At 52.0% G+C, this 24,508-nt stretch overlaps 1 protein-coding gene across 1 annotated transcript; it reads right to left on the minus strand.

The window, feature by feature from the left end:
* Positions 1-5: 5 nt before the first annotated feature.
* SLC2A1 (solute carrier family 2 member 1) lies at positions 6-23,533 on the minus strand. The gene is made up of 10 exons (XM_032232273.1): positions 23,273-23,533; positions 9,518-9,610; positions 5,990-6,150; positions 5,622-5,862; positions 4,843-5,005; positions 3,510-3,697; positions 3,218-3,322; positions 2,369-2,470; positions 1,701-1,904; positions 6-615 (listed from the first exon to the last, which is right to left on the minus strand). Exons 1-10 carry the CDS (start codon positions 23,288-23,290, stop codon positions 418-420), a joined length of 1,473 nt encoding a protein of 490 aa, XP_032088164.1. The 5' UTR covers positions 23,291-23,533; the 3' UTR covers positions 6-417.
* Between the last annotated feature and the right edge of the window lie 975 nt (positions 23,534-24,508).

A 24,508-nucleotide genomic window follows, 5' to 3' on the forward strand; every position in this document is an offset into this window, starting at 1 on the left:
CGGTCTTGTATTTAACCGGCATTTAACGGTATTCAGTGTTTTGTCTCTGGCAATGCAAGGGGTTGCTTTTTGGGGAGGGGGCGGTGAAGGGGAGATGCTTTTTCTCCTTTATAAAACAAAGAGGAAAAAAGAGTAAGTGGGGGTGGGGGGGGGCAGAAGTGCTATCATCTCAAGAGGAATTGTTGCTTCTGAAGGCTTTTGACCACGTTGAAATCCTGGACTGGAGACCAGCCGCTAAAAGTTCTTCCTAAGGAGCTACGAGACGGGTCCTTCGCCCAGAGACCAAGTGGGGCTGGAATCCCTCAGGCCCAAATGCTTTTCCTTCGCCCGGGGCCTGGCGGCTGCAACAAACATGTGGAGAAGACGGGCAGGAGGGCAAGAGTGGCGCGGAGGAGATGCCTGCCCACCTCCCGAACTTTAGACCTGGGAGTCGGCCCCCAAGCTGTGGAACTCATCCGGGTTCTTGTCTCCGTGGGCGGCACCCCCTTGGCGGAACTCTGAGGCGATCTCGTCGAAGGTTCGGCCCCTGGTCTCGGGCACCTTGAAGTAGGTGAAGATGAAGAAGAGGACCAGCAGGATGGTGAAGATGATGAAGACGTAGGCTCCGCAGAGGTCCTGTAAGGGAAGGAGAGGAAGGGGCATCAGGGCTCTGCTCAGGGCGGAGTCGGAGGGAGGACAACTAAGGATGACTCCATCCACCACCAGCACTAAGAAGGCTGGGTAGACAACCTTCTCCTGAATGGTGGTAGGACGTCTCCTTCAAGCGGGAAGTCCCAGGTCCCTTGATTGCTCCCATTAAAAGTGGCCCCTTCTTTTCTGGAGAACCTTTTTGGGTGCCCACCCTCAAAACTCCGCTGGCTTCCACAATATTGATCTCGAAAGAGGTGGAAACTTAATTTTTAGAACCTTCTAAATATCTGGGCAGGATGGAAATCTCCATTTTGATACTTGGGAAGGAAGCATGGAGAGACTCTCATGGCCGCAAGTTGGCACTCAATGGGGAGTCTCACTTGGGGTGAAGAGGGTCAGGCCCTCATTTCATCGTACCCCACCCTCATCCTTCTCTGATCAGTTACCCATCCCCAGCAGACCCTCCGGTTACTTCAGAAGAGGGCCCCCCACTAATTCTCCAAAGGGCCAGAAGGCAGGAGGGGAAGCAATGGATGGAAGCTAATCAAGGAGAGAAGCAACTAGAACTAAGGAGAAATTTCCCGAGCGGGAGAACAGTGAATCAGTGGAACAGAAGTTGCCTCCAGAAGACGTAGGTGTTTCATCACTGGAGGTTTTAAAGAGGAGATTGGACAACCATTTGTCTGAAAAGGCCGAGGGAAGACCTCCAAGGTCCCTTCCCTTATTCTATTATTCTCCCAGATGTAAAAGCAGCCACTGAGTTCCTCAAGGGAATAGAGATGGTAGTTGGGCAGCTAGAGTGTCCGACTTCCAGACTATGCAGGAGGAGGAGATCTACCCAGCCAACTTTGGTTGCTCTACGGCTCTCAGGAAAGATGGAGTAACATAGAGGGAGCGTGTAAAATGGAGAAGATCTGAAGCAAGCTGAAGCGCTGGCCTGCTACTTCTAATGAGAAACGGAAGCTCCTCAAAATGTCCTCCCCCTTGGTCCCCGTGCCACAAATCGACCCCTGGAAATCAATCAGGTACATGACGTCCCTCTCGGGTGCCCTCCGGAGCTCCACACTCACCGCCACGTACTGGAAGCTCATCCCTACGATGAAGTTGGCCGTCCAGTTGGACAGCCCCGCCACGGCGATGGCAGCAGGACGCGGGCCTTGACTGAACAACTCCGCCACAATGAACCACGGAATGGGCCCGGGGCCAATCTCGAAAAACGCCACAAAGCCCAGGATGGCAACGATGCTGAGATACGACATCCACGGCACTTGATTCTAGCAGAGGAAGGAAAAAACAAAATGGAATTGGGGGGAAAGAACTTATAATTGTATTTCCCATCACATTCGGTGGCGTTCTTGAGGGTTTTTTCCTCAGTTTTTGCTTCTTTGGAGACAAATTACTGGTGTGTCTAATCACACTTGGCCAATAAATCTGTTCTGTTCTATTCTCCGTTCTATTTTATTCAATTCTTCTTCTTTAAGAATTGTTGTAATTCAATTGAACATGAACGCTTGGAGAAAAACCAGCAGAATGTTAGACCCAACACCCACAGTAGATGCTCCTGTTGGGGAGAACGTGTTGAGTTCTCCTAATGTGTTGGACTACCCATCCCATAATTTCATGGGAAAGGATCAATTCCTGTGCCAAGAATCGGGCATATGAGATGGTTGGTAAAAACGCCAGGGTCCTCCTCATTTACCGCCATGGGGCCTCTGATGGATCCACGTTTCCTACTCACCAGCAGTGCCAAGGCGATAGTCATGAGAACCGCACACAGGGCCATCCCCATGAGTCCAATGAGGTGCAGCGTCCTTCGGCCGGCCCGTTCTACCACAAACAGCTTCAGAGAGAGAGGGAGGGAGGGAGGGAGAACAAGAGAGATACATCAGCATGGAGTCCATGGAAGACCTCCTCAGAATCATCAAAGAGCTTTGGGGAGACCACGCAGAGGAGTTAGAAGTGAGCCGTTGACCTTGCCATGTACGAAGCAACTTTGAGGAAGTGGCTGTTGATTCAGGTTGACATTTACTCATCAGTTATGTTCTGTGGAATTAGCACACCTCTGCAGAACCACCTGGGCCTTCTGACTGAAGAAGCTTCTTGGATGAGAAGCAAAACGTCCAGCTGCCTTTTGAAAAAGCACCTTTGGGGCAACCATCGACTGGTTGACTGAGACTTTCCACTGACATCTGAACGACCTCATGTGGGTTCTGAAGACTGCCACGCTCCCTGCTCCAAATGAACCCCCCCCCCCCAAGAGAGAACAACCCCCCCCCCCCCGTGGCCATTTAGGAACACCACTCAGAATACTGCAGCAGACTTGGGAGAGGTGCACCTCATTAGGGAATGTGATTTGTGACACAGAGTGAGGAGAGGGAAGGAAAGGGTAAAGTTAGCTATAACTCAAACAAAGCTCAGATCTGACTGCGAAAAGGCCTTGCCTGGTGGGGCCCCTAATAAATGACTAGTTTTGTATTGAAACTTGGCTCGAGACTCATGAATCAATTAGGGCATTTTTAGGAAACCTGACAACACCTATTACAACACCTATCGCTGTAGCCCCTTCCTCCTGTTTCGCCCTGCTCACCGAGACAACTGTGAAGGCTGTGTTGACCACTCCAGCCCCAATGGTGGCGTAGACGGGCTGCTGCACTCCGGCTCTTTCAAAGATATCCGTGGAGTAGTAGAAGACCTTGGAGAAGGGAGAGAAGGAGAAGAAGGAGGTCAATACAATATAAGAGAGTGGCATTGTGGGGTGTTGGTAGAGCAACAATGCTGTCTAGATGCAACAAGGAACATGCTCTCCTACTCAACGGGGTGCTGGGACCTCAGAACCAACCCAACATTTCACCGCAACTTCTCGCCCAACCCATATTTACCGCGTTGATCCCCGAAAGTTGCTGAGAGAGCTGCAGTACGACGGCGATCAAGAGGGGCTGTCGGTAGAGAGGAGAACGGAAGAGCTCCAGGATGGTGACCTTTTTCTCCTGCAGCATCTGCCGGCCCTCCTCTTTCATCTCCTGAAGGTCCCTGCTGACATCGGTTGTCCCACGGAGCTTCTTTAGGACTGGAGAGGAAAACAGGAGATTCGTAAGCCAGGCTTGCAACTCAACAGTTGGACCCCTGGTCCTCCAAATGCGGCTTCCTCTCCCCTCTCCCCAGCTGGGAAGGAACCTTTGGTGGTGGGTGGGATCCAGGCTAAGGAAGGCGGCCTTGATGGAGACACACTGGAACCCAAAGGGGCTGGGGCATTTTTAAAGACCAGAAGAGCCGAACGATGTTCAGAATTAGACGCCTCCCTAATTCACCGGAGTATGGAGAGGGGAAGGAGGGGAAACACAACCAGACTTACGCATTTTGGTTACATGGCAATTAAGTCACTTTTAGCCTTCCTGCTGGAGTTGATTTCCTAATCTGGTCTACTTGGTGGGACTCAGAAGTTCTCTCAACTGTGTTCCTAGTCTTTCTCTATTTCTGACTCTGCTCCATCTGGACTTCAGAGGTTGTGGCTGCCCCCCGAAACTGGGGGGGGGGGGGATTTAAGAAGAGATTGGAAAACCATTTGTCTGAAATGGCCGAGGGTTTCCTGCTTGAGCAGAGGGTCGGCAACCTTAAACACTCCAAGAGCCACAAAGGTCCTAACCGGAGGCCCCCCTCTTCAGTTTCTGGAGCCAACTGGGAATCTGGTTCCCCCACCACAGAGTCTCCTCCTAGCGTGGTGTCCTTCTTCTCCTACCTGCCCTAACCGAAACCCCAGTCAATTGTGGAGCTGATGGGCAACAGGGAGACGCAGGAGAGGGAGGGAAGAGCCACTTGTGGCCCCAGAGCCAACCCCTGGACCAGAAGACCTCCAAGGTGGCTCCTGTTGCTCTGGAGTTAAGAAGACCTCCAGGCAGCCCTCTCTGATAAAAGTCAGGCGAGCGTCCCAGGCGCCTCCCTCCGCTGTGGGATTGTTCAAAAGGATAAGAGGCAAGAGACCTTCCTTCAGAACTCACATCTGGACACACCAGCCTTCAATGAACGCTTGAGGGCTACATGGGAACATTTCGCGGTGATCTGGTCTGCCCCAGATCAGGAGGCCTGGAGGAGCTGGAGGTGGGCTTGGGTTTTGTAGGCCAAGAGAGACGCCCACCGTGGAGAAACGGGAGACCACGGCCATCGAGGAATCCGGAAGACGTAACCTGCCCATCTCAGCGACTGTTGCCAACTTACCACTCTTAGCTTTGTTCTCCTCGTTGCGGTTGATGAGGAGGAAGCGGGGGCTCTCGGGGGCAAACGGCATCAGGATACACTGGGCCAAGGAGGGGATGAAGGTGAAGCCCAGCAGGAGGGGCCACAGGGTTTCGTTCCCCATGATGAGGTCGATACCGAAAATCTGTGGGAAAAGGCACAGTTGGGAAGGTGAGGACGGAAGCCCAGGAAGCGTGAAGATCCCTGAGACGCCTGTTCCTCGAACGACCAGGAGAAACGGGTCCCCACGTTCTCCTAGAAGACCACGGGACCCTTGAAGCTCTGCTCCTCAGTTCCTCACATGCGTGGTATAGACTAGGATTTGAATTGGGATGGAGCGGGATGATCTTCTGGATTGTCCCCCTTTAGCTACCACAGGTTTATCCCACAGCTCTTCTCCTCCATTGTGTTTTGTGTGGGGTGTGTTGACTTGTGCAACAAAGACTACAGCCCATTCCTGGATTCCTCCAGATAAGAAACACAGTGGTTGCATCTGGTAGAACGAAGCGTGGTGGGCAAAATATTTCCGTCTTAAAACCCTGCAGGCTTCAAGGACCCTGTGTCTAGTTGGGAAATGGCCTCTTGAACCCTCAACCTCCATCCTAGTTGGAAAACCTTCTCGGAATTTGAAAACCTGTGAGATTATGGCGGGGCCTTTGGTTGTGACTGTTTCAATCCAGCCATTTTGATGTTGCCGGTCAAGGATCCATCCTTCCCCCTCAACAGACCCATGCATCCCCTCCCCCCCGAGAGCCTCTCACCTGTGCAACCAGGATTCCCACCACGACCCCAAGCTGGTGGAGGGTTCCCAACGCCCCCCTCAGAGCCGTGGGGGACACCTCGCCCACGTACATGGGCACAAAGCCAGTGGTGAGGCCCGAGTAAATGCCCACGATGAAACGTCCGAGGATCAGCATCTCAAAAGAGCCGGCCATCTTGGAGAAGCCCATCAGGATGGCCGAGAGGAAAGCCAGAGCGTTGGACATCAGCATGGAATTCCTCCTGGGGAGAGGAAGGACAACCACTGTCAGCAAAACGGTCAGGATCAAAGGAAAGGAGAAGGTTGACTTTGCCGGGGGTCGGGCTAGAAGACCTCCAGGGTCCTTCCAACTCCCCTACTCTGACTTACCGTCCAAAGCGGTTGACAAAGAGCCCGACGGAGAACGACCCAAACATCCCACCGACGGAGAAGATGGAGACTGAGAGGGACCAGAGAGTGGTCCGCATGCCCGGGGTGATGTACGTCCCGTATCGGTTGAACCATGTTTGGTTGTAAAATTCTTCTATCACCTGCAAAGAGGAGGAGGACTCTACTAGGTCGAAAGAAGAAGATTTCTGCCCCACGCAAGACGCTTCCACCCATCAGACCTCCTCCAGAAGGATTCTCTTGGGAGGGACACCACAAAGATGGCCCTCCCCAGAAGTTCCAGGAAGCCTCCTGAGATGATGGATGCTTTCCATTCATGTGGTTGCCGCCCATCATGGTAATGAACCTTAGACACACACACACACACTCTCTCTCTCTCTCTCTTCCCCTTTCGCTTACTCCACCAGACATTGTGTCACCAGCCAGCCACGAGGCTTCAGGGTTGTGTGGCTCAGCCTAAGGAATTCGTTTATGGCTTAGGGGCAACCCCTCCCGGAGTTCTTCTGAGTCAAGGAGAGTTCAGGTTAAGGTTGCCACAGGCAGACGGTTGGTGAGAAGGACACAGGTAGAAGGCCAAACGTTTTGCCTCCAGGCATCTCCAGCAGGACCAGAAGATCCCAGCCATGAAACCCACGAGGTTGCAGCCGAGTGACTCAGAAAACCCTGGGCGGGCTTCTCTCTGGCCTCCAGCCGCCGTCCCCTCGAGGCCAGGGTGTTGCTGGTGTTTCCAGAGAAAACATTGGCTGCTCAGAACAGGAAGAACCTGACCTGGACATGAGAGGAGGCCGAAGGGGCCAAGCATCCGCCTGCCTTGGTGTAAGCTGACCCCTTGCATCTCCTGGGCCAAGGATCCTGGGGTGTTGGGTTTTTGGGAGCCGAGGGACACCGGTGTCTTTTTCCCACCAGAGGGTGGCAGTGGTCCAGCTGGCCTGCGAGGGACGGGCACCTGGCCAAGCAGGTTAGAGAGACCCAGGAGGAAATAGGACCTCAGGGGCGGGGAAAGACGTCAGATGGCTGCTGAGTCACGATGGAAGCACTGAAAGGGGAGGAAGGGGACGGAGGGGCGAGGTGGGCGTCTTCTCGTACCACCACAACCACCACCACCACCACCACCACCACCACCACCACCACCTCCTCCTCCTCCTCCTCCTCCTCCTCCTCCATCTTCACTTAACCTTCTCCTTTCTCTCCTTCTCTTTCTCCTCCTCCTCCTCCTCCTCCATCTTCACAACCGCCTTTCTCTCATTCTCCTCCTTCTCTCTCTGCCTTCACTTAACCTTCTCTTTTCTCTCCTTCTCCTTTCTCTCCTTCTCTCTATCCTCCTCTATCTTCACTTAACCTTCTCCTTTCTCTCCTTCTCCTTTCTCTCCTTCTCTTTCTCCTCCTTCTCCTCTATCTTCACTTAACCTCCTTTCTCTCATTCTCCTCCTTCTCTTTCTCCTCCTTCATTTAACCTTCTCCTTTCTCTTCCTCCTCTTTCTACTCCATCTTAACCTTCTCTTTTCTCTCATCTTCATTTAACCGTCCCCTTTCTCTCCTTTTCTTCTTCCTCCTCCTCCTCCTCCTCCTCCTCCTCCTCCTCCTCCTCCTCCTCCTCCTCCTCCTCCTCCTCCATCTTCACTTAACCTTCTCCTTTCTCTCATTCTCCTCTTTCTCCTCCATCTTCACTTAGCCTTCTTTCTCTCCTTCTCTTTCTCCTCCTCCTCCTCCTCCATCTTCCCTTCTTTCTCTCATTCTCCTCCTTCTCTTTCCCCTACTTTCCACCTTAAATGTTCTCTCCTTCTCCTTCACATTCTTCATCTCCTCACACCTTCTCTTCCTCCTCTCCTCCTCCTGGGAAGTCGGCCCATACAATCTGTTGTTGTAGGCTCACCTCTCTTTGTCCTGCTTTCCTTTCCAGCAGGGTGTCCTTTTGGGTGTGTGTTGTGTGTGTGTGTGTGTAAACACACCAAAGAGGATGGGTGGGTGTGGAGGATCAGGGTGGAAGCCGCATTCCCCAGATCTGGGTGTGGGTGGTCAAGGCAGGTTTCCCCCTTCTTTGAAGCTCCTCTGGACTCCAGGGGTTGGGCCCAATCCTGCCCTGCGTAACCATGTTCTCCTTGAAAGGCGCACGGACACAACGCCTGTGTCTTTGCGCCTGTCTCTGCGAAGGGGAAGAACCGCAGCCCCGCTATGAACGGAGCAAAATGTCCCAGGTGCTTTCCAGGCTCAAAAGCGCAACAGAGCCTTCCGCTTCTGAAAGAAACCATGGTTTGTTGAGCAAAAGCACCATTCGCTGGGAAGACGCCACACATCAAATTGCTTTGGACGCAGGGGGAGAAAGCCAGCCTGCCTCCTTGCTAGTCCTCCCCGATTCCAAATCAGCATTTCCTCCAAGCCTTTGGAGGGGTGAAGGCAAAGCCCCCCGGGAGGGCAGGGAGCAGGGAGCTCCCGATCCAAAGCGCCCAGCCCAGATTAGGCAGCTCTTCCAAGGCCTTCCAGACCTCCCTGTCGCTTTCCCTGGGGCGCGGGAGTCTGGCCAAGAGGCTGCCGGAGGATGATGCAACCAGCCAAGCAATGAACTTCGGCCTCCTGTCCTTGGCCGGAGGGCAGGCGGAGTCCCGGTCACGGGGGACGAAGGAGGCACCTTGAGTGGGGCTCCATTGTTCCCGGGTGAAAGCAAGGAATCGAACCCGTGACCTGCTTGTTCCACTGTTGTGTCATCGCCGTTCCCTTCATCTGTTTTTCGTGGAGATTCCAATCTTCTTTTCCTGACTTTCTTTCCCCACCTGGCCCAACCCACAGGCCGGGGTTGTGTTGAAGAAGGGAGGTGTCTTTTGAACACACACAAATGTGTTTTTTTATGAAAAGGAGGACTCGGGGTGACAGGATAGCAGCCTTCTGATACCTCTGGGGCTGCCCCAAAGAAGAAGAGGGGGGCTCAACCTCTTTTCCTAACCACCAGAAGGCAGGAGGAGAAGAAGAAGCAGGTGGAAACTCTTCAAGGGGAGAAGCAACCGGGAACTAAGGAGGAATTTCCTGATAGGGAGAAGAATTAACCAGGGGAACAGCCTGCCACCAGAAGTTGTGGGTGGTTTTTGAGAAGAGAGCGGGCAGCCTTTTGTCTGACAGAGACAGAAAGAGCTCACACTCACCCCACAGGCTACTAGGACTGCAGAAGCACTAACCAGCTGGCAACTAGTTAGTTACAACTAACTAGCTGGATTGTGGGTCCACAGAGTACACCTTGTTTTCCAGACAGCCCTTGTTTGAAGTTACGACAGACCCTCCCCCCCCAAAAAAATAATTACTTGCAACCGTCTTCCGAAACTCCAGTGGCAACAAACACAGACACACATTCACATACACAACTACGTGACAACACTTCGTAAAGGGGATTTGTGCATGCGCTGCTCATCCGCAACCCTTTGGGCTCCCTGGGGGGGGGGGGCGGCTGAGGCCAGCTGGCTCTTCCGCCAGAAGGACAATGCAGCGGTGGGACTCGTGGTGCGAGGCGGCAGCGGCCCTTACCCTCTGCGGTGCGTTGATGACTCCAGTGTTGTACCCGAACTGCAGGGACCCCAACACGGCACCCCCGACGGCCAGCAGCAACGGGGCGGTCATCTGCAGGGGACGAAGAAAGAGACCCAGGGTTAGTCAAACCGGGAGCAAAGAACGGGGCAGCAACTGGTGGAACTGGGAAACGCCACCCAGCCCCGCTACCAACCGGCACGTCCCAGTTGGCACCGTTGAGTGACCTCGGACCCCCAAGAGTGACCGTAGGCGAGACAGAATTGGGGTCCGGAGCATTTTATTAAGTCCAGAATTACAGGATGACATTCAGAAGCGGTTCAGGTAGAAACCCCCCCATTTCACATAGGTATAAGAGGGGGGGGAGTGCAACAGCATCATCAGACTTGCAAGATTAAAGTCACTTTTTTCAGTGCCATTTGAACCGTCACTAAACTGAGGACTGCCTGTGCCCTGCCTTGGCTCTCCCTAAGTTAGGATTTGACAGAAACAATTAAAAAAAAAAAGGGGCTTCTGAAAAACCAAGTTACGCTCCCTGAACGCAAGCCAGGTTGCCCACAGAAACAAGCCAGCTTTTTCCCGCCAATCTTCCAACTTCCTAGCCCCCCCCCCCTCCACCTAACCAGGGTATCAATCCAGGGCTCGTTTGGGCTGCCGGTTACGAGAGGTAAGCGCGGTCCGGCTCCGTGCCAGTAATCCGGGCATCCAATTCTCGCCAGCTGACCTAAGCGGCTTTGGGAGGCTCTGACGGCCCCCCATGCCCCGCTCCAGTTCTCACGCTCTGAATGTCCATTGTTGTGGTCCAAAGGGTATCGACGGACGGACGGACGGACGGAGGAGGAGGCTGAGCTGGCAGCCGCGTGAATCGGATTTGGGGCAAGCTGCCTGCTCTTAGGCTGCTTTGCAATTCCCTGCGCCCAGCTCGCGGGCACAAGCCGGCTGCCTTTGGGGCCAGGGATGGGGAAGGGGGAAAGCAGGTCCGTACACCCCCCCCCCCCCAAAAAAAACCCCAGGCCACAAAAGCTGGAGAAACTTCTTCCCCCTTATTTTCTTTCCAAAACCATTCAATATTTTTTGTTTTTGTTTTGAGTCCCAAGTCCCGGAAACTTTGCACGGCTGAACCACCCAAGAAGTCGTTAGCCGAACCCAGCAAGGACGCCGTCTCCTGCAAAGGCCGTAAATCCCTGTGAGGATTGCCTGTAAGGTTGCCTTTCGGCCAGCGTTGTTAGTGCGAATGGTCGCTAAGCGAGGCCACCGATAAACGAGGACGATCTGTAGAACTTGGTGGGCAAACTATAAACGCAGCATTTGATCTGCTCCATGCAACACACTCGGTTTATGATGGGAAGCCACAAATTAGTTTGTTCGATTAAAATATATATATATATATATATTTATATTTATTTATATATATATATATATATATATATATATATATATATATATATATATATATATATATATATATATATATATATGTTATATTTATGCTGATAAATAAATAAAGGGAGACTAGTATAGATCTATTTCAAGCTATTTAGCTCTCATCAGCTAGCCACACCCTTACTGGGAATCGAACCTGTAAATATAACAAATATAACAAAAAGGCAACAGTAAAAAATATTGGGTTTCTGTCTGGATGGTCTCTTGTGACGAGCCGAAGACAGAGAGTGGAAGTGTGACCTTCCTCCCATATTTGGGCATACCAGGGGTTGTGACTTTAAATATATATATACATACATACATACATACATACATACATACATACATACATACATACATACATATATATATATATATATATATATATTGTTCAACAAACCATTTCTAGACTAGCATTGCTCCCTTAAGGAGGGGCGTACCTGGCTGCAGGCCTCCCTCAAGAAGCCCAGGGTTCAAATCCCCCTTACAAGCTGTGCATTTTCAGCACTTGCTTGGGAGTCCCACCCACCGGCGGGGATAGGAGGTCACAAGCCCATCATCCCCACAGCCGGCCCAGCACACCGGCTCACCCTGACCAAGAATGCGAGAAGGGAGCCCCACGGGGGAGGTTGCTGGCGTGGCCTCCATCAAAGGGGCTCCGTCCAGACCCTCCCTAAACCCCAAGGGGAGCCTGGCAGGGCTTCAGAAGGAAGGAGTGGCCCATGGGCCGGGTGGTGGGTCCAAGTTGAAAAGAAGGAAGGGGAGGGATCTGTTTTCCTAAGCAGCCCCACGTCCCAAGGAGAGCTTTTCCTTCAAAACAAGGAGGCGTCCGGGGTCGGAACGGAAAACATTTCGAAGATGCTCCCACCCTTCGTCCGAGGGACCGTGGGAAAACCACTCCTGGATTCCGTCTCTTGTGCCACCGAGGCAGAAAAGTTGCCCTGGAAGGGGTCCTGCCACGCGGGGGAGGGGGGGAAAGGCTCCCCCAGGCAGTCCTCGACTTATAGCCATTTGTTTAGTGACCGTCCAAAGTTTACAACAGCCGTGGAAAAAGGGGACTTGGGACCCCCTTAGCCATGGGATCAAAATTAGGATGCTTGGCGACTGACTCGTATTTACGACGGTCGCAGTGTCCTGGGCTCGACCTTCTGACCAGCAGAGTCAACGGGAAAGCCGGATTCACTTAATGACCGTGGGAGTAACCTAACAACGGCAGTGATTCACTTAACAACTTTGGCAAAGGGAGGATGTAAAATGCGGCGGCCTACATTTCACAGCCAGCGTCTTGCTCAGCAACAGAAATTCTGGGCTCAATTGTGGTCATAAGTCGAGGACCACCTGTGCACAGTGAAAACAAGAATAATAACATCAAAGCCAGGAAGAGGAAAATTCAACCCTTGGAAAACGGCCCTTGGGAGACTTTGGAGTCCGTCCTTCGGGGGCCGAATCCGCCCCTTGTGCCACTTGGCCAGGATGTGCCACTCCCGGCTCCCTGCCTGCCTTTCGCACTCTCCCTTTGTTTTGGTTACTGACAGGTGTGGTTGTGCTTGCAACATCAAAGGCACACAGGCACCTGCGAGTCCACCTTTGTCCCATCACCCCATGGAAGGGAAGGCAGGAGCTGAGCCCAAAATCACACCACGGGGCAAAGACCACAGGAAGGAAGGAAGGAAGGAAGGAAGGAAGGAAGGAAGGAAGGAAGGAAGGAAGGAAGGAAGGAAGGAAGGAAGGAGAGAGACAGAGACAGAGAGAGAAAATGAAAAATTGGGAAAGAGGGAAGGAAGAAAAAACTGGAGAATGAAGAGGAAGGAAGATGGGGATGGAGAGAAGGAGGGAAAAAATGGGAAGGAAGGAATAAAGGAAGGAAGGGAAGAAGGAGAGAGAGAGAGAGAGAAAGAAAAATTGGGAGAGAGGGAAGGAAGAAAAAACTGGGAAGAAGGAAGATGGGGATGGAGAGAAGGAGGGAAAGAAGGAAATAACCCCAAAGGGCCAAAATCCCAAAAAGTGAACGTTGTGCTCCTTTACAAAACAGCCTTCTGCCCCCACTCCCAACGCCCACCCAGCCCCTCCTCAGGAAGGCCAACCGGGCAGGGCCCTGCCATGCTCTGCCTTGGATTTAACCTACCAACCAAAAGGAACGGTGTGTGTGTGTGTGTGTGTGTTGTTGTTGTTTGTTCAAGGGAGGCTGTTCATGGCCGCCTGCCTGCTTGGCGGTGATGAAGGAGGAAGCTGTAAAGATCTCCAAATTCGGGCGGCGGATTCCAGGGAAGGGAGCAATTACACGGCTGGCCCAGAGCCAGCGGCAGACACTCCAGGTTTAGCGCGAGGCACGGCCCCCTCCCTCCGCCTCCCAGTTGTATAATACACACAACCACAATCACATGCTTTGCCAGGGACCCAAAATGACGCAGCAGATTCCCTGCCGGCAAACTTTATGATTACGATGGATTAATGCTTCGGGCCAAGGAGGAGGAGGAGCTCTTGAGACCCAGGAAGGCCCAGATGCGAATCTCGCCTTCCTGGCATCCGATTCCCCCACCCGGTGGTGAAGGAGCCATGTGTGGCCATGAAACTGGCAGGCGTAAAGAAGAGACTCCGCAGGAAGATGCGGAGAGCCGTCATTGGTGGCAAGAGACAAAAGGCCCATTTATTCGGCCTTCCACCTTTCCGGCCACAGCTGTTAAGTTAGTCACACGGTCATTAAGTGAATCCGGCCCCTCCATTGAGTTGGCTGGTCAGAAGGTCACCAAGGGGGGGATCACATGAACCCCCCCCCGGAATGCTTCAACCGTCACAAGTACGAGTCAGTGGCCAAGTGTCTGAATTTTGATCACAGGGAGACTGCGATGGTCACAAGTGCGAGTCCCGGGTCCCTTTTTTCAACCCCCCCATTAGACTTTGAACGGTCACTAAACGGACGGTCGTAACTCGAGGATTGCTTGCGAGCACTGAGAAATATATTCCGGGGAGAGAAGGGGATGCGGATGGGGCTCCCTGCCAGGGTCTGCCTTTCGCACAACCGGTTTTGCTCCCCCTCCAGTAGCAAATGTGACAATCCGACCCCTCCCCAATTCGCTTGGAAGGCCCCCTCCCCACAGCCCTTCAGAGGGGCTGCTGTGACTCCCCTCCCTTTAACCCCCCCCCCCCCCAAGCTGCTCAGAGCAGGCCGGGACACAACCCCACACAACAGCCGCCTCCACTGGGTTACAACACAACTGTCAAGTTTGCAAACTCCCCCCCCTCTTTCACCCCCCCCCCGCCTACAAGAAGTGTGTGTGTGGGGGGGGGGAGAAAACAAGTTCTTTGTTCAGAAAATTCTCCCCGCCCTGCAAGACGCCTGGCCTCCTCCAGCTATTTTCCCTCCTGCAACCTTAAGCCGCTTACACATTTAACCCCTTCAGCCTCCCCCGGGCTCCGGGCTCCCACTGCACGACGGCTACAGGCAGTCCTCGACTTACGACCGTTCAGTTACTGACCGAAGTTACGACGGGACTGAAAAAAAGGGACTCGGGGCCGTTCTTCAGGCAACCGTTCCAGCCTCTCCCCCCCCCCCCCCCGTGGGGGTCCCGCAGTCCAAATTCAGACTCTCGGCAGCTGTTTCCTATTTATGACGGTCGCAGCTGTCCTGCAACGGTCACCCGATCCGTTTTGTGACTGTCTGGCCAGCAAAGTCCGTGGGGAAGCCGGATCCACTTAATGACCCCCAGGTTGCTAACTGAACAACTGCAGTGATTCGCTTAACAACTATGTCAAGAAAATTCACTGAATGACTGTCTCGCTTAGCAAGAGGACTGTTGGCCTCAATTGTAGTCATAAGGGCTGGTAGTCCCTGGCTTACGACCAGAATCAGGACCAGGATTTCCAACTCCAAACCGGGCACTTTGGAGCGATTCCAACCTCATTTTACCATTTTAAACAATTCTTTTTGTTCGGTGAATCCCTACAGTTGTTAAGCGAGTTCCACACGGTTGTTAAAACAGATCAGCTTCTCCCCCCCCCCCAATTTAATTCCCTCATCCGAAGGCAGCTGAGAAGGTCACGTGATCCCTGGAGGCTGCGGCCGTCATAACTACAGGGCTCTTAAAAGCACCCCCCAATTTTGACCATCTGCGACGGTCGTAAGTGTGAGAACTAGCCATCGGTCCCTTTCTCCCACTTGTGACTCCGCCCCGTTGCTAAACAAGGACTCCCTGTATCACAGGCGGCAGATACACCTGCAAATGAGGCTTCTTAAAAAATGTTGCTGGGTTTTTTTAGGGAAAGTGGCAGGGTTAATCCGGTGGAAACGGCCCCCTCCCATTCCCCAAACAGCCTCTTCGGACTGCCCCCCCCCCATAAAGACGGCTGGTCTGTGACACACCCAACCACGGCAAGCACACCAACAACAACCTCAGGGATTGTGACTGTGGCAACCGCTCTCCCAGGTAACCTGATGTTGCAAAAGCCTCCCTGGAGAGCAGAGAGCGACCGAAGGACCCCGGAGAGATTTCAGGGTGGGCTGATGCAAACCTTCTGATCCTCCCCCCACCAAACCCCTGGTTCTCCTGCCTGAGCAGGGGCTGGACTAGAAGACCTCCAAGGTCCCTTCCTGCTCTATTCTGATTGATTGATTGATTGAAACAGTATAGGGTCTCCTGCTTGAGCAGGGGCTGGACTAGAAGACCTCCAAGGTCCCCTACAGCTCTATTCTGATTAATAAATTGATGGAAATGGTCGTTATGTGTTTTTTCCCTTTATTTTTGTAAGCCGCCCGGAGTCATTCGGGATTGGGCGGCATATAAATGTGTTTAATAAAATAAAATAAAATAAATAAATGGGTGTCCTCCTTGAGCAGGGGGTTGGACTAGAAGACCTCCAAGGCCCCTTCCCACTCTGTCATTATTCTGCACAGGTAGTCCTCCACTCACAAACACTATCTGGGCCCAGATTTTTGGTTGCTAAGGGAAACACTTGCTTTTTCTCCCCTTTACGACAATTTCTTGCCACCGTTGTTAAGTGGATCACTGCCGCTGTCAAGTTAGCAACGTGGTTGTTAAGCCAATCTGGCTTCCCCAAGGATATTGAGGTTGCAAAAAGAGGATCATGTGACCTTTCCCCCCCAACCCGGGACACTGCAACCGTCATAAATACGAGTCAGTTGCCAAGTGTCTGTATTTTGATCACGTGACCACAGGGAAGCTGTAACTGTCGTAAGTGTGAAAACAGTCCTAATGTTTTTTTCACGCCGCTTTCATTTTGAACGGTCGCTAAATGAACCATTATAACCCAAGGACTACATTATTCTTATCGTTATTGTTATTATTATTATTATTTTACTTTGTCTGTTTTGCGAGAACCCTGAGAGTTTCTGCAGCGGAGACAAACGGCTTCTGTGTCTAACCACACTGGGACAAATAAATAAGGAACAAGATAGGGAGCCATAAATTCTCTTGCAAAACTTTCCCCCCCAAAAAAACCCCCGAATTGAGGAAAAAGGGGGGCCCAATCTACAGGCAGGCGCCTACCCCGTGCCCGGGCATTGGTCCCTTGGCTCCAGAGGCCCAGGAAGGAGATTTTAAAATGCCCAGGCTTGAAATCCCACCTCTCCTATGCCTCCGCGGCCACGTAGCGCATCTCGGGAGCGGAGTTTGGCACGGTGGATACCCCCCTTGTGCCAGTCAGCCTTCGGGGAGTTTTATGCATGAGCAGGCATGGACTGGGTGCCTCTGCCCACGTCCACCGGCCTCGGATTCCAGGCAGGGGGGGTGGATGGGGGGGGGGGAGAGGCATGTCCTGGCAGCCAGTGAGTGGCTGGTGCTCTTCAGCGGGCACACAATGTCCCTGTTTGGCCTGCAGCGGCCGACGAGTTTCTCTTCGCCCGCTGACCATCGTAGAGGCCGTTACGTGATGCAGGCATGGACAAGGCTGCAGGGTCTCCAAAGGGGGAAGGGTCCCATTTGAATTCTACCAATCCGCGCTTCAGGGAGGGGGAACAATAGAAGAACAGAGTGGCAGAAGGATATAAGAGTCAGAAGGGACCTTGGAGGTCTTCTAGTCCAGCCCCCTGCTCAAGCAGGAGGACCTTTCTTACGGAGTAGAGAATGACAGAAGAACAACAGAGAACGTAGGTAGGTAGATCGACAGGAAGAAGGGAAGGAAGGAAGGGAAAGAAAAAAAGAATGGAAGAAAAAGGAAGAAAGAAAGGGAAGAGAAAAGAGAAAGGATAAATTCCGTGTTCATTGTCATTCTGTTCACTTTTTTAAAAAAAAAGTTAAAATAAACATGCCTACAGGGTGATGTGTTTTTGCCAGCCATATTTCAAATTGCTACTCCACCCAGGAATAATAATAATAACAATAATAATAAATTACTTAAGTCTCCTGAACTGATCCCACACAGCCCCTGTGAACTTTAAAAAAAAATAAGTTTTTTTTATTTCCAAATATTGTATATAGATAATAGAAAATACATTCAAAGGTGAAAAAGTGAGAAATCTTTAAAAAAACAAAGGAAAGGAAAAGAAAGAAAATAAGGAAAGGAAAACAGAAGAACAGATAATGTGAGGCAAGCAGTTAAGAAATATGGATGGATCCATATAAATAATGAGGAAAAAATAGGTATAGTGTATGTATGTATGTGTGTATGTACACACACACACACACACACACACCCACCCAAACTGGCTTCTGATCTTCCACTCAGCAGTTATATTTTAATCTCTATCCTATATCTCAGAAGTTATAAAATTCTCTTGACGCTTCTAATTGTACTCGCCACTATTACAGCACAATTCTTTCATTAATCAATTTTTTTCCCCCCTAATCATCGAAACCGCAGAACCATTAAGATCATTTTCTATCTTAAACAGAAGGAGTTTCCAGTCATTAACGGCTCTTAATGAGACCCTTTCCCTAATCAAATAAGTAGCCTATCTCAGCAAATGCTCAGTTCTGGTAGTAAAATCTCCCCATTTCCCCAATAATGCCAACAAGGCTGAACGTCACAAAAGAGACTTTCGCTGTGCTAAGCCCAAAACAAGCCACGTTATGGACAAACAGCTTGGACAGGGGATCTGGATGCTGGCTGGGGGCCAAGAGAACGTCCACCTTCCGTGGCAGTCTATCTTCAAATGCCAGGCAGTAAGGCGAAAGAGGGGAGAAGGTGGGCACCAGCCGTGCTCTGGCATGTTAATGTTAACTTTTTTTCCAAATTTACTTGCCAAGGTCCTAAGAGAGTTTCTGGGACTTTATTTCCTGTCTCGTCCTCCTGAATGGGGTGCCGAGGGGGGTTCTCTGGGAGCAGAGACTTTTTCAGGGTGGCTCCCCATCTGCCAACCCTAAGACGCCCACTTTCAGCACCACGGAGAGGGGTTTTTCAAACGAAACCACTTTCCGAAACCTCTCCAGAACTTGGACGTTTTTCTTCCCACGGCACCATTTCAAAGTTTCAAAGTTTTCAAAGTTTAATAGCATTTGAATGCCGCCCAACCCCGAAGGATTTCCCCTCTTCTGCAGGGCTGCCGTTTCCCCCCAATGGCGTCCCTGCTCCCTTCCCATCCCACCATATTGTTGCTTCTGCCGTTTTTATTGCCGTTGTTGAACGAGGAGGTTTCCCATTTTCTTTCCACCCGGCAAAGAAAAGATCAGAGGTTGAATAAAGGCAGTGAGAAAAATAACAAGCTGCTTTCCTGGCTATCTGCTCATGGAGAATCGCCTTCCTGAGCATGTGCAGAGTGCCTATTCCTAACGGGGCAGGCCCGGCTGACAAAGTGGGGGGGGGGGACCCGCAAATCGGGCCAAGCGGAGGAAACGGTTTCTGAGTCACCTGCCTCTCCTTCTGACTCAGCCACAAACGGCCGTTGAGGTTCAGGCTGGGTAAAGAGTCACGTTTGAACAGGCGAGAAGCGCGCTCAGCCATGAGGCCTGAACCACGTTCTGCTCCGTGGGCTTCTCCTCCCAGAATTCCCTTCCTATCATTTGCAGAGGATTCTGGGAGTAGAAGTCCACATCTGTTCCTGAAAAACCTCCAGCGATGGAGGACGACCCAACCCCAGGAGGCCTTCTATTCCACCCGCCCCTCCATCTCCCCCCTTCCCTCCATCTGGCATGTGCCTTTATCTGTCTCAGAATCATAGAATCCTAGCACTGCAAAGGGACCTTGGAGATCTTCTAGTCCAACCCCCTGCTCAAGGCAGGAGACCTTACACCGTCCTGGTTAAATGGCTACCTTCCAAAACCTCCAATGATGGAGCACCCACAACTTCTGGAGACTTCCATTAATTAATTTGCCTGGGATTAGAGAATAACAGAGTTGGAAGAGGGACCCTGGAGGTCTTCTACTCCAACCCCCTGCTCAAGCAGGAGTCCCTGCGCCTTTCTAGACAAATGTTTGTCCAATCTCTTCTTGGTGCATGGAGCATCCACAACCTCTGAAGGCAAGTTTGATTCATTCTTCTCGCTGTCAGGAAATTTCTCCTTCTCGTTCTAGGTTGCATCTCTCCTGGATTAGTTTCCACCCATTGCTTCTTGTTCTACCGTCTGCTGCTTTGAAGAATAGGTTGGCCTTCCTCCCTCATTTTTGCAGGAGCCCCTCAAATATTGGAAAACTGCTATCATGTCAGCCCCTAGTCCTTCTCTCCCTTAGACTAGACATCCCCAGTTCCTGCAACCGTTCCCCCTATGTTTTACCCTCCGGCCCCCCAATCATCTTGATTGCCCTTCTCTGCCCTCTTTCCAGAGTCTCCGCATCTTTTTTCCCTATTGTGGTGACGGAAACCGGACGCAGCCTTCCAACTGCGCCTTCCCTGGCCCTCTAGCCGGCCGGAGCGCTGGGAAGCCCAGTGACGGTTGGAGCAAGCGAGCGAGGCACAATAACACCCATTCACCAATATTTATTATTCTCCTTTCCCCCAACAATGCGGGAAGGGCAGCTTCCCCAGTCCCTGGGCCTCTGCCTAGGAGATCAAAGCCAGCCCCATTGTCTCCCCAGCCTCTTTGAAGGAGCTGGGAAAAGGAAATTTTAAATATATATTTATATTTTTATATATATATCTCCCCCTCGCCTCCTTCAAAAAAGAAAGAGAGGCTGTTTTGCATCTGTTTCCTAGACTCCGCCGAGAGCAGAGAGGGAGGAGGGGGAGAGCGCATGCTTCTCTCTGCAAAGGGGGCTCTCCTCCCTCCCCCCCCCTGGAAAATAATACGCAGTGGCGTGCTCCTGACTGTCACGTCGTCCCACAAGCCCTTCCAAACCCAGATCTTCATCCAGACTCTGCCAAAATTCCAGTCCGGCTCTTCCCAGCCACCCTCGTGGTCCCTCCCTGGCCGGCTTTGTGGAGCTGAGGGTTGTGTGGCCGGACACACCATTCTTCTTAGTAAAAAGGGGGTGGGTGGGCCGAAGAAGCAGAAGCTTCCAAAGCCCTCTGCGGTGGGCTCAGCCACACTTACACGAGCAGGGGGGTGGGGGGCTTCCCTCTCCAGCCAAGCAGGGGAGACGAACTCCAGAAACTGAGGCCAAAGGAAGAACCAGAGACAGCTGGATAAAATGCCCTTGAGAAGGGAAAAAAGTGCCAAACTGCCACATTTGGAAATAACGGAAAATTTGGCTCCTTCAAGGAAACCAGGAGGTTCAAAAGGGAGCTGGGCTGCTGTGGGGAAGCCCCTCGAAGTCTGCAAATTCAGAACAGAAGCAGAAGTCCCTACTCCACAAGAACACAGAATCGCAGGAGTCCGGAGGGACCTTGGAGGTCTTCTAGTCCAACCCTCCGCCATTCAGATAAAATGTTATTCTTTTGCACAAGGGGTGCTGAGAGTTGGCTTTCTGCCGTCCCTGCAACCGAGAGCAAAGGAGCCCGTTTGAGACCCCCGTGTGCCGCTTCAGACGAGGAAACCAAAACAAAAGCCTTTACTGTTTTCTGTCTTCCTCATCATAACTCCCGCAGCAGCAGCCTTGAACCACTTCCGCTGAAGCTGGGGCACAAGTATCTTTTGATGATAAGGGATGCGCTGGCTTTCAGCACATTAAAACAGAAGAAGAAGAAGGCGGGAACGAAGGCGCACGTGGGCCTAACATGGATGCCAGAGTCACCCAGGAAAACAGGATCCTCTCCTCCCAGCTGCAGGGCTGAAGACCCCTCCCCTCCCCCTGGGAGCCCCTGCCTGGAAAACCCACTTCAGAGCATAAAGGTGGACAAAGAGATGCTCAGACCTTCCCCCAAACAAGGCAGAAGTTTGGCTCAAGTCTGGTTAGGAAAACTTTGCTCTTCTCCAACAAAGGTGGCAGCCCTGGGCCATTCACCCCCCCCTCCACCCCCACAGTTAAGCCCTGGAGTTAAAAGACTTTTTCATCCTTCTCCTGCAATTTCATACTTGGCATAATTTAAAGTAAAAATTAAAACAAAAGGGGGGGGGGAACCCCAGCAATTCTGAGTTTTAAACAAGCAGCTTCCAAGCAAATACAACCGAGGCTTTAAACTCATTTAAATTCATTCTTTCTTTCTTTCTTTCTCTCTCTCTCTCTCTCTCTTTCTTTCTTACTTTCTTTCTTTCTCTCTCTCTTTCTTTGTTTCTTTCTTTCTTCTTAAATTCAGCCTGCTGCTGACTTAAACATCCCTGCTTCTTTCTTTCTTTCTCTCTCTCTTTCTTTCTTTCTTTTCTTTCTTTCATCCTAAATTCAGCCTGCTGCTGACTTAAACATCCCTGCTTCTTTCTTTCTTTCTTTCTTTCTTTCTTTCTTTCTTTCTTTCTTTCTTTCTTTCTTTCTTTCTTTCTTTCTTTCTTTCTTTCTTCTTAAATTCAGCCTGCTGCTGACTTAAACATCCCTGCTTCTTTCTTTATCTTTCTTTCTTTCTTTCTTTCTTTCTTTCTTTCTTTCTTTCTTTCTTTCTTCTTAAATTCAGCCTGCTGCTCACTTAAACATCCCTGCTGATTTTTTCTTTCTTTCTCTTTCTTTCTTTCTTTCTTCCTTCCTTCCTTCCTTCCTTCCTTCCTTCCTTCCTTCCTTCCTTTTCCTTTCTTCTCTCTCTCTAAATTGCCCATCTCCCTCAAAACAGGGGCCTGAATAATATAACCAATCAATAGAACAAAATATACAAATTAACATTAGAATTAAAAATTCAATTAAGGGTTTGTTTTTAATGGCTTTTCTTTCCCTAACCTAAGTCCTTAACTCAGAAAAGGATGAAACACACAGGTTTTTTTTAATTTTTTTTAGTCGTTTGAAAACAGACGGGCCACAAATAAATTTAGCAGCCCAATAAATAAAAACGGTAAACGCCAGTTATCTCTAACCGATCCGCCACCTGAACAAGCACCGCACAGCCTAAAAATATCGGCTCTCTTGTAGTAGCCCCTTCTCAGACTCAACGAGTTCGTTTTATTAGTTCGTGCAAACTGATTTCTGCCGCCCGCTGCTTGCCAACTCAGTTCTCCTGGCCAAACGTAAGCCGAAAGTGTGGATGCAGTTGGGGGGTCCTGATGGAGACCCCGCCTTGCTTGCCAATGTTGGCGGCCACAGTGGGGGGGGGGCGGATCCTTTGACTCTTAACCCCCAATCCAGAACAAGGACTATGCAGACCCTCAGCCTTTCCAGGGTTAGAAACCAACTTTACACCAGCTTTCATCCTGATTAGTCTTCGGTGGCTTCCCTGGCCAAGCAACAACCCCCAGAGACCCCCACCCCAAAAAACCCAACTCAGCTAGCGGGACTCCCTTCTGCCATTTCCATCGAGAGGCTTTGAGACGCAGGAGAAAGGCGGGACCTCCCCCAACAACTATCTCGCAAAACGGGGGGCGAAGTTCGCGCAAAGGGCCAGGACGAGCCGCGATGGGAAGTTTTCCCGGGAAGGGGCAGCGGCAGGGAGGCTCCCCAGAGGAGACCCGGCTCCGGCACCCTTCCCTGCCCTTCCCCGGCCGCGCAACCCGGATCTGCCGCGCTTCCAAGTTGGCAGGGCGGAGGAGGAGGAGAGGAGGAGGAAGAGGCCGCGGAGCGCTCGGCTCCTTTCGCCGAGCCGCTTTTTCCTTCTCGCCCTCCGAGTCGCGCTCCTCCTCCTCCTCCTCCTCTTCCCCCTCCACTCCTTCTCAGCTTTCATCCTCCTCCTCCTCCTCCTCCTGCTCCTTCCATCCCTCCTTTTCTATCCCTTCTCCTCTTTTCCTTCGCCTCTTCTTCCTTCCCTCCTTTTCCTTCAAACCTTCTCCTCTATCCTTCCTCCTCCTTTTTTCCCCCATCACTCCTTCTCCTTCCCTTCCTCCTCTCCCTCACCCAGTCGGGGACCGCGCGAAGCCCGGCTCCGCTCTGAGTCCCTCCGGCCAGCGCCTGGTCCAGGGTCCTGAAACCGCGCCGCCCGCCCGCCCGGCTCACCTTCCCTTCGGAAGCCATGGCTGTGCTCTGGCCGCTCCGGCTGCTCAAGGCTGCGTCAGCCGCTGCTGCAGCGCTGCCGGGGGACGGAAGAGGCGAGCGGGGCGCTTCTCGGGGCTGAGGCTGCTTCCCGGCTGCTCCGAGCGAAGTTGCGAGCGGCAAGATCGGCGATGCGGGGCCCGGCAGCGGCTTAAGAGGCGATTGGCCGGCGGTGGAGGTGTGGCGGGGGCGGGGGGGAAGGTGGGGCTCACGCGGTGCTGACGTCACGCCGGCGGGGAGGGGGGGTCTCTGGTCCTCCGGGAGGGCGTTGCGGTCAGGGCTGGGGGCTCTCCCGCCCTAACCCCCCCTCCCCGGGAGGCAGAACACCAACCCCGCAAGGTTGAACCCCTTCCCGGATGCAGGGACGCAGAGGGGGTGTGCGCCACCTGGCTTCTGCTGAATTAACCCGGTTAACTCTTTCAAGTCTTCAAGGAAAAGAGTTAGCCAGGTTAATTCCGAAGAATCCAGGCCAAGAGTCCCTTGATCCCTTTTCCTGAAGACTTCAGGACTTCAACTCCCAGAATTCCCCAGCCGGCCAGGCTCTGGCTTCCCTCCCCCTCCCATCCCGCTCCCCAGCGTAGAGAGAAAGGGACGGTGGCTGGGGGATTCTGGGAGTTGAAGTTGCGTCCTCCCTCCCTCCCTCCCTCCCTCGCTCACCTGCCACAAATGGCCTGTGCGTCACGCAGAAGACACGCCTGATGGCTCTAATTGGGGATTATTTCCCTATAGAAAGTAGCTAAGCACTCCTCTTCGCCCTGCCTGCTGGCCTCCGTGGGAAGCCGCTCCTGGAGGAGAATTTGTTTTAAAAGGGGCCCCAAAAATAACTCCCTTTGCTAACTTCTCTGCCCTCTTGCAGAAAGCCAGCGTTGCAAACAAGCTGAGCATCCCACAGTCCTGATTCACACGGTGCCAACCAAGCCCCGATGGTGGATTCATTTCATTTCATTTATTATATTTATATGCTGCCCTTTTCCCCCCGAAGGGGACTCAGGGCGGCTAACAAATCAAATCAGGGAAGGTGGGGGCGGGGGGGTACAGACAAAAAAATAAAAATAAACGATACATAACGATACATAAAAATAAATGATTCACAAAGGCACCTTTAAAAAAATAAAAATCCTGGCTTCCCATCAAATGGGCGATGCAGAGGCGGAGAAGAAGAAGGAGAAGAAGGAGAAGGAGCCACCACCTGAGCCTGTG

Source organism: Thamnophis elegans, chromosome 15 (genome assembly GCF_009769535.1).
Source record: "Thamnophis elegans isolate rThaEle1 chromosome 15, rThaEle1.pri, whole genome shotgun sequence".
NCBI classification, from domain to species: domain Eukaryota; kingdom Metazoa; phylum Chordata; class Lepidosauria; order Squamata; family Colubridae; genus Thamnophis; species Thamnophis elegans.

What these genes read in the sequence shown, in the direction of transcription:
- SLC2A1 (XM_032232273.1), bottom strand. An exon ending in TGGGAATCCTGGTTGCACAG is followed by an intron (nt 5,006 to 5,621) that starts GTGAGAGGCTCT and finishes CTTTTCCCACAG; the next exon opens with ATTTTCGGTATCGACCTCAT. An exon ending in CAGCCTTCACAGTTGTCTCG is followed by an intron (nt 2,471 to 3,217) that starts GTGAGCAGGGCG and finishes CTCTCTCTGAAG; the next exon opens with CTGTTTGTGGTAGAACGGGC.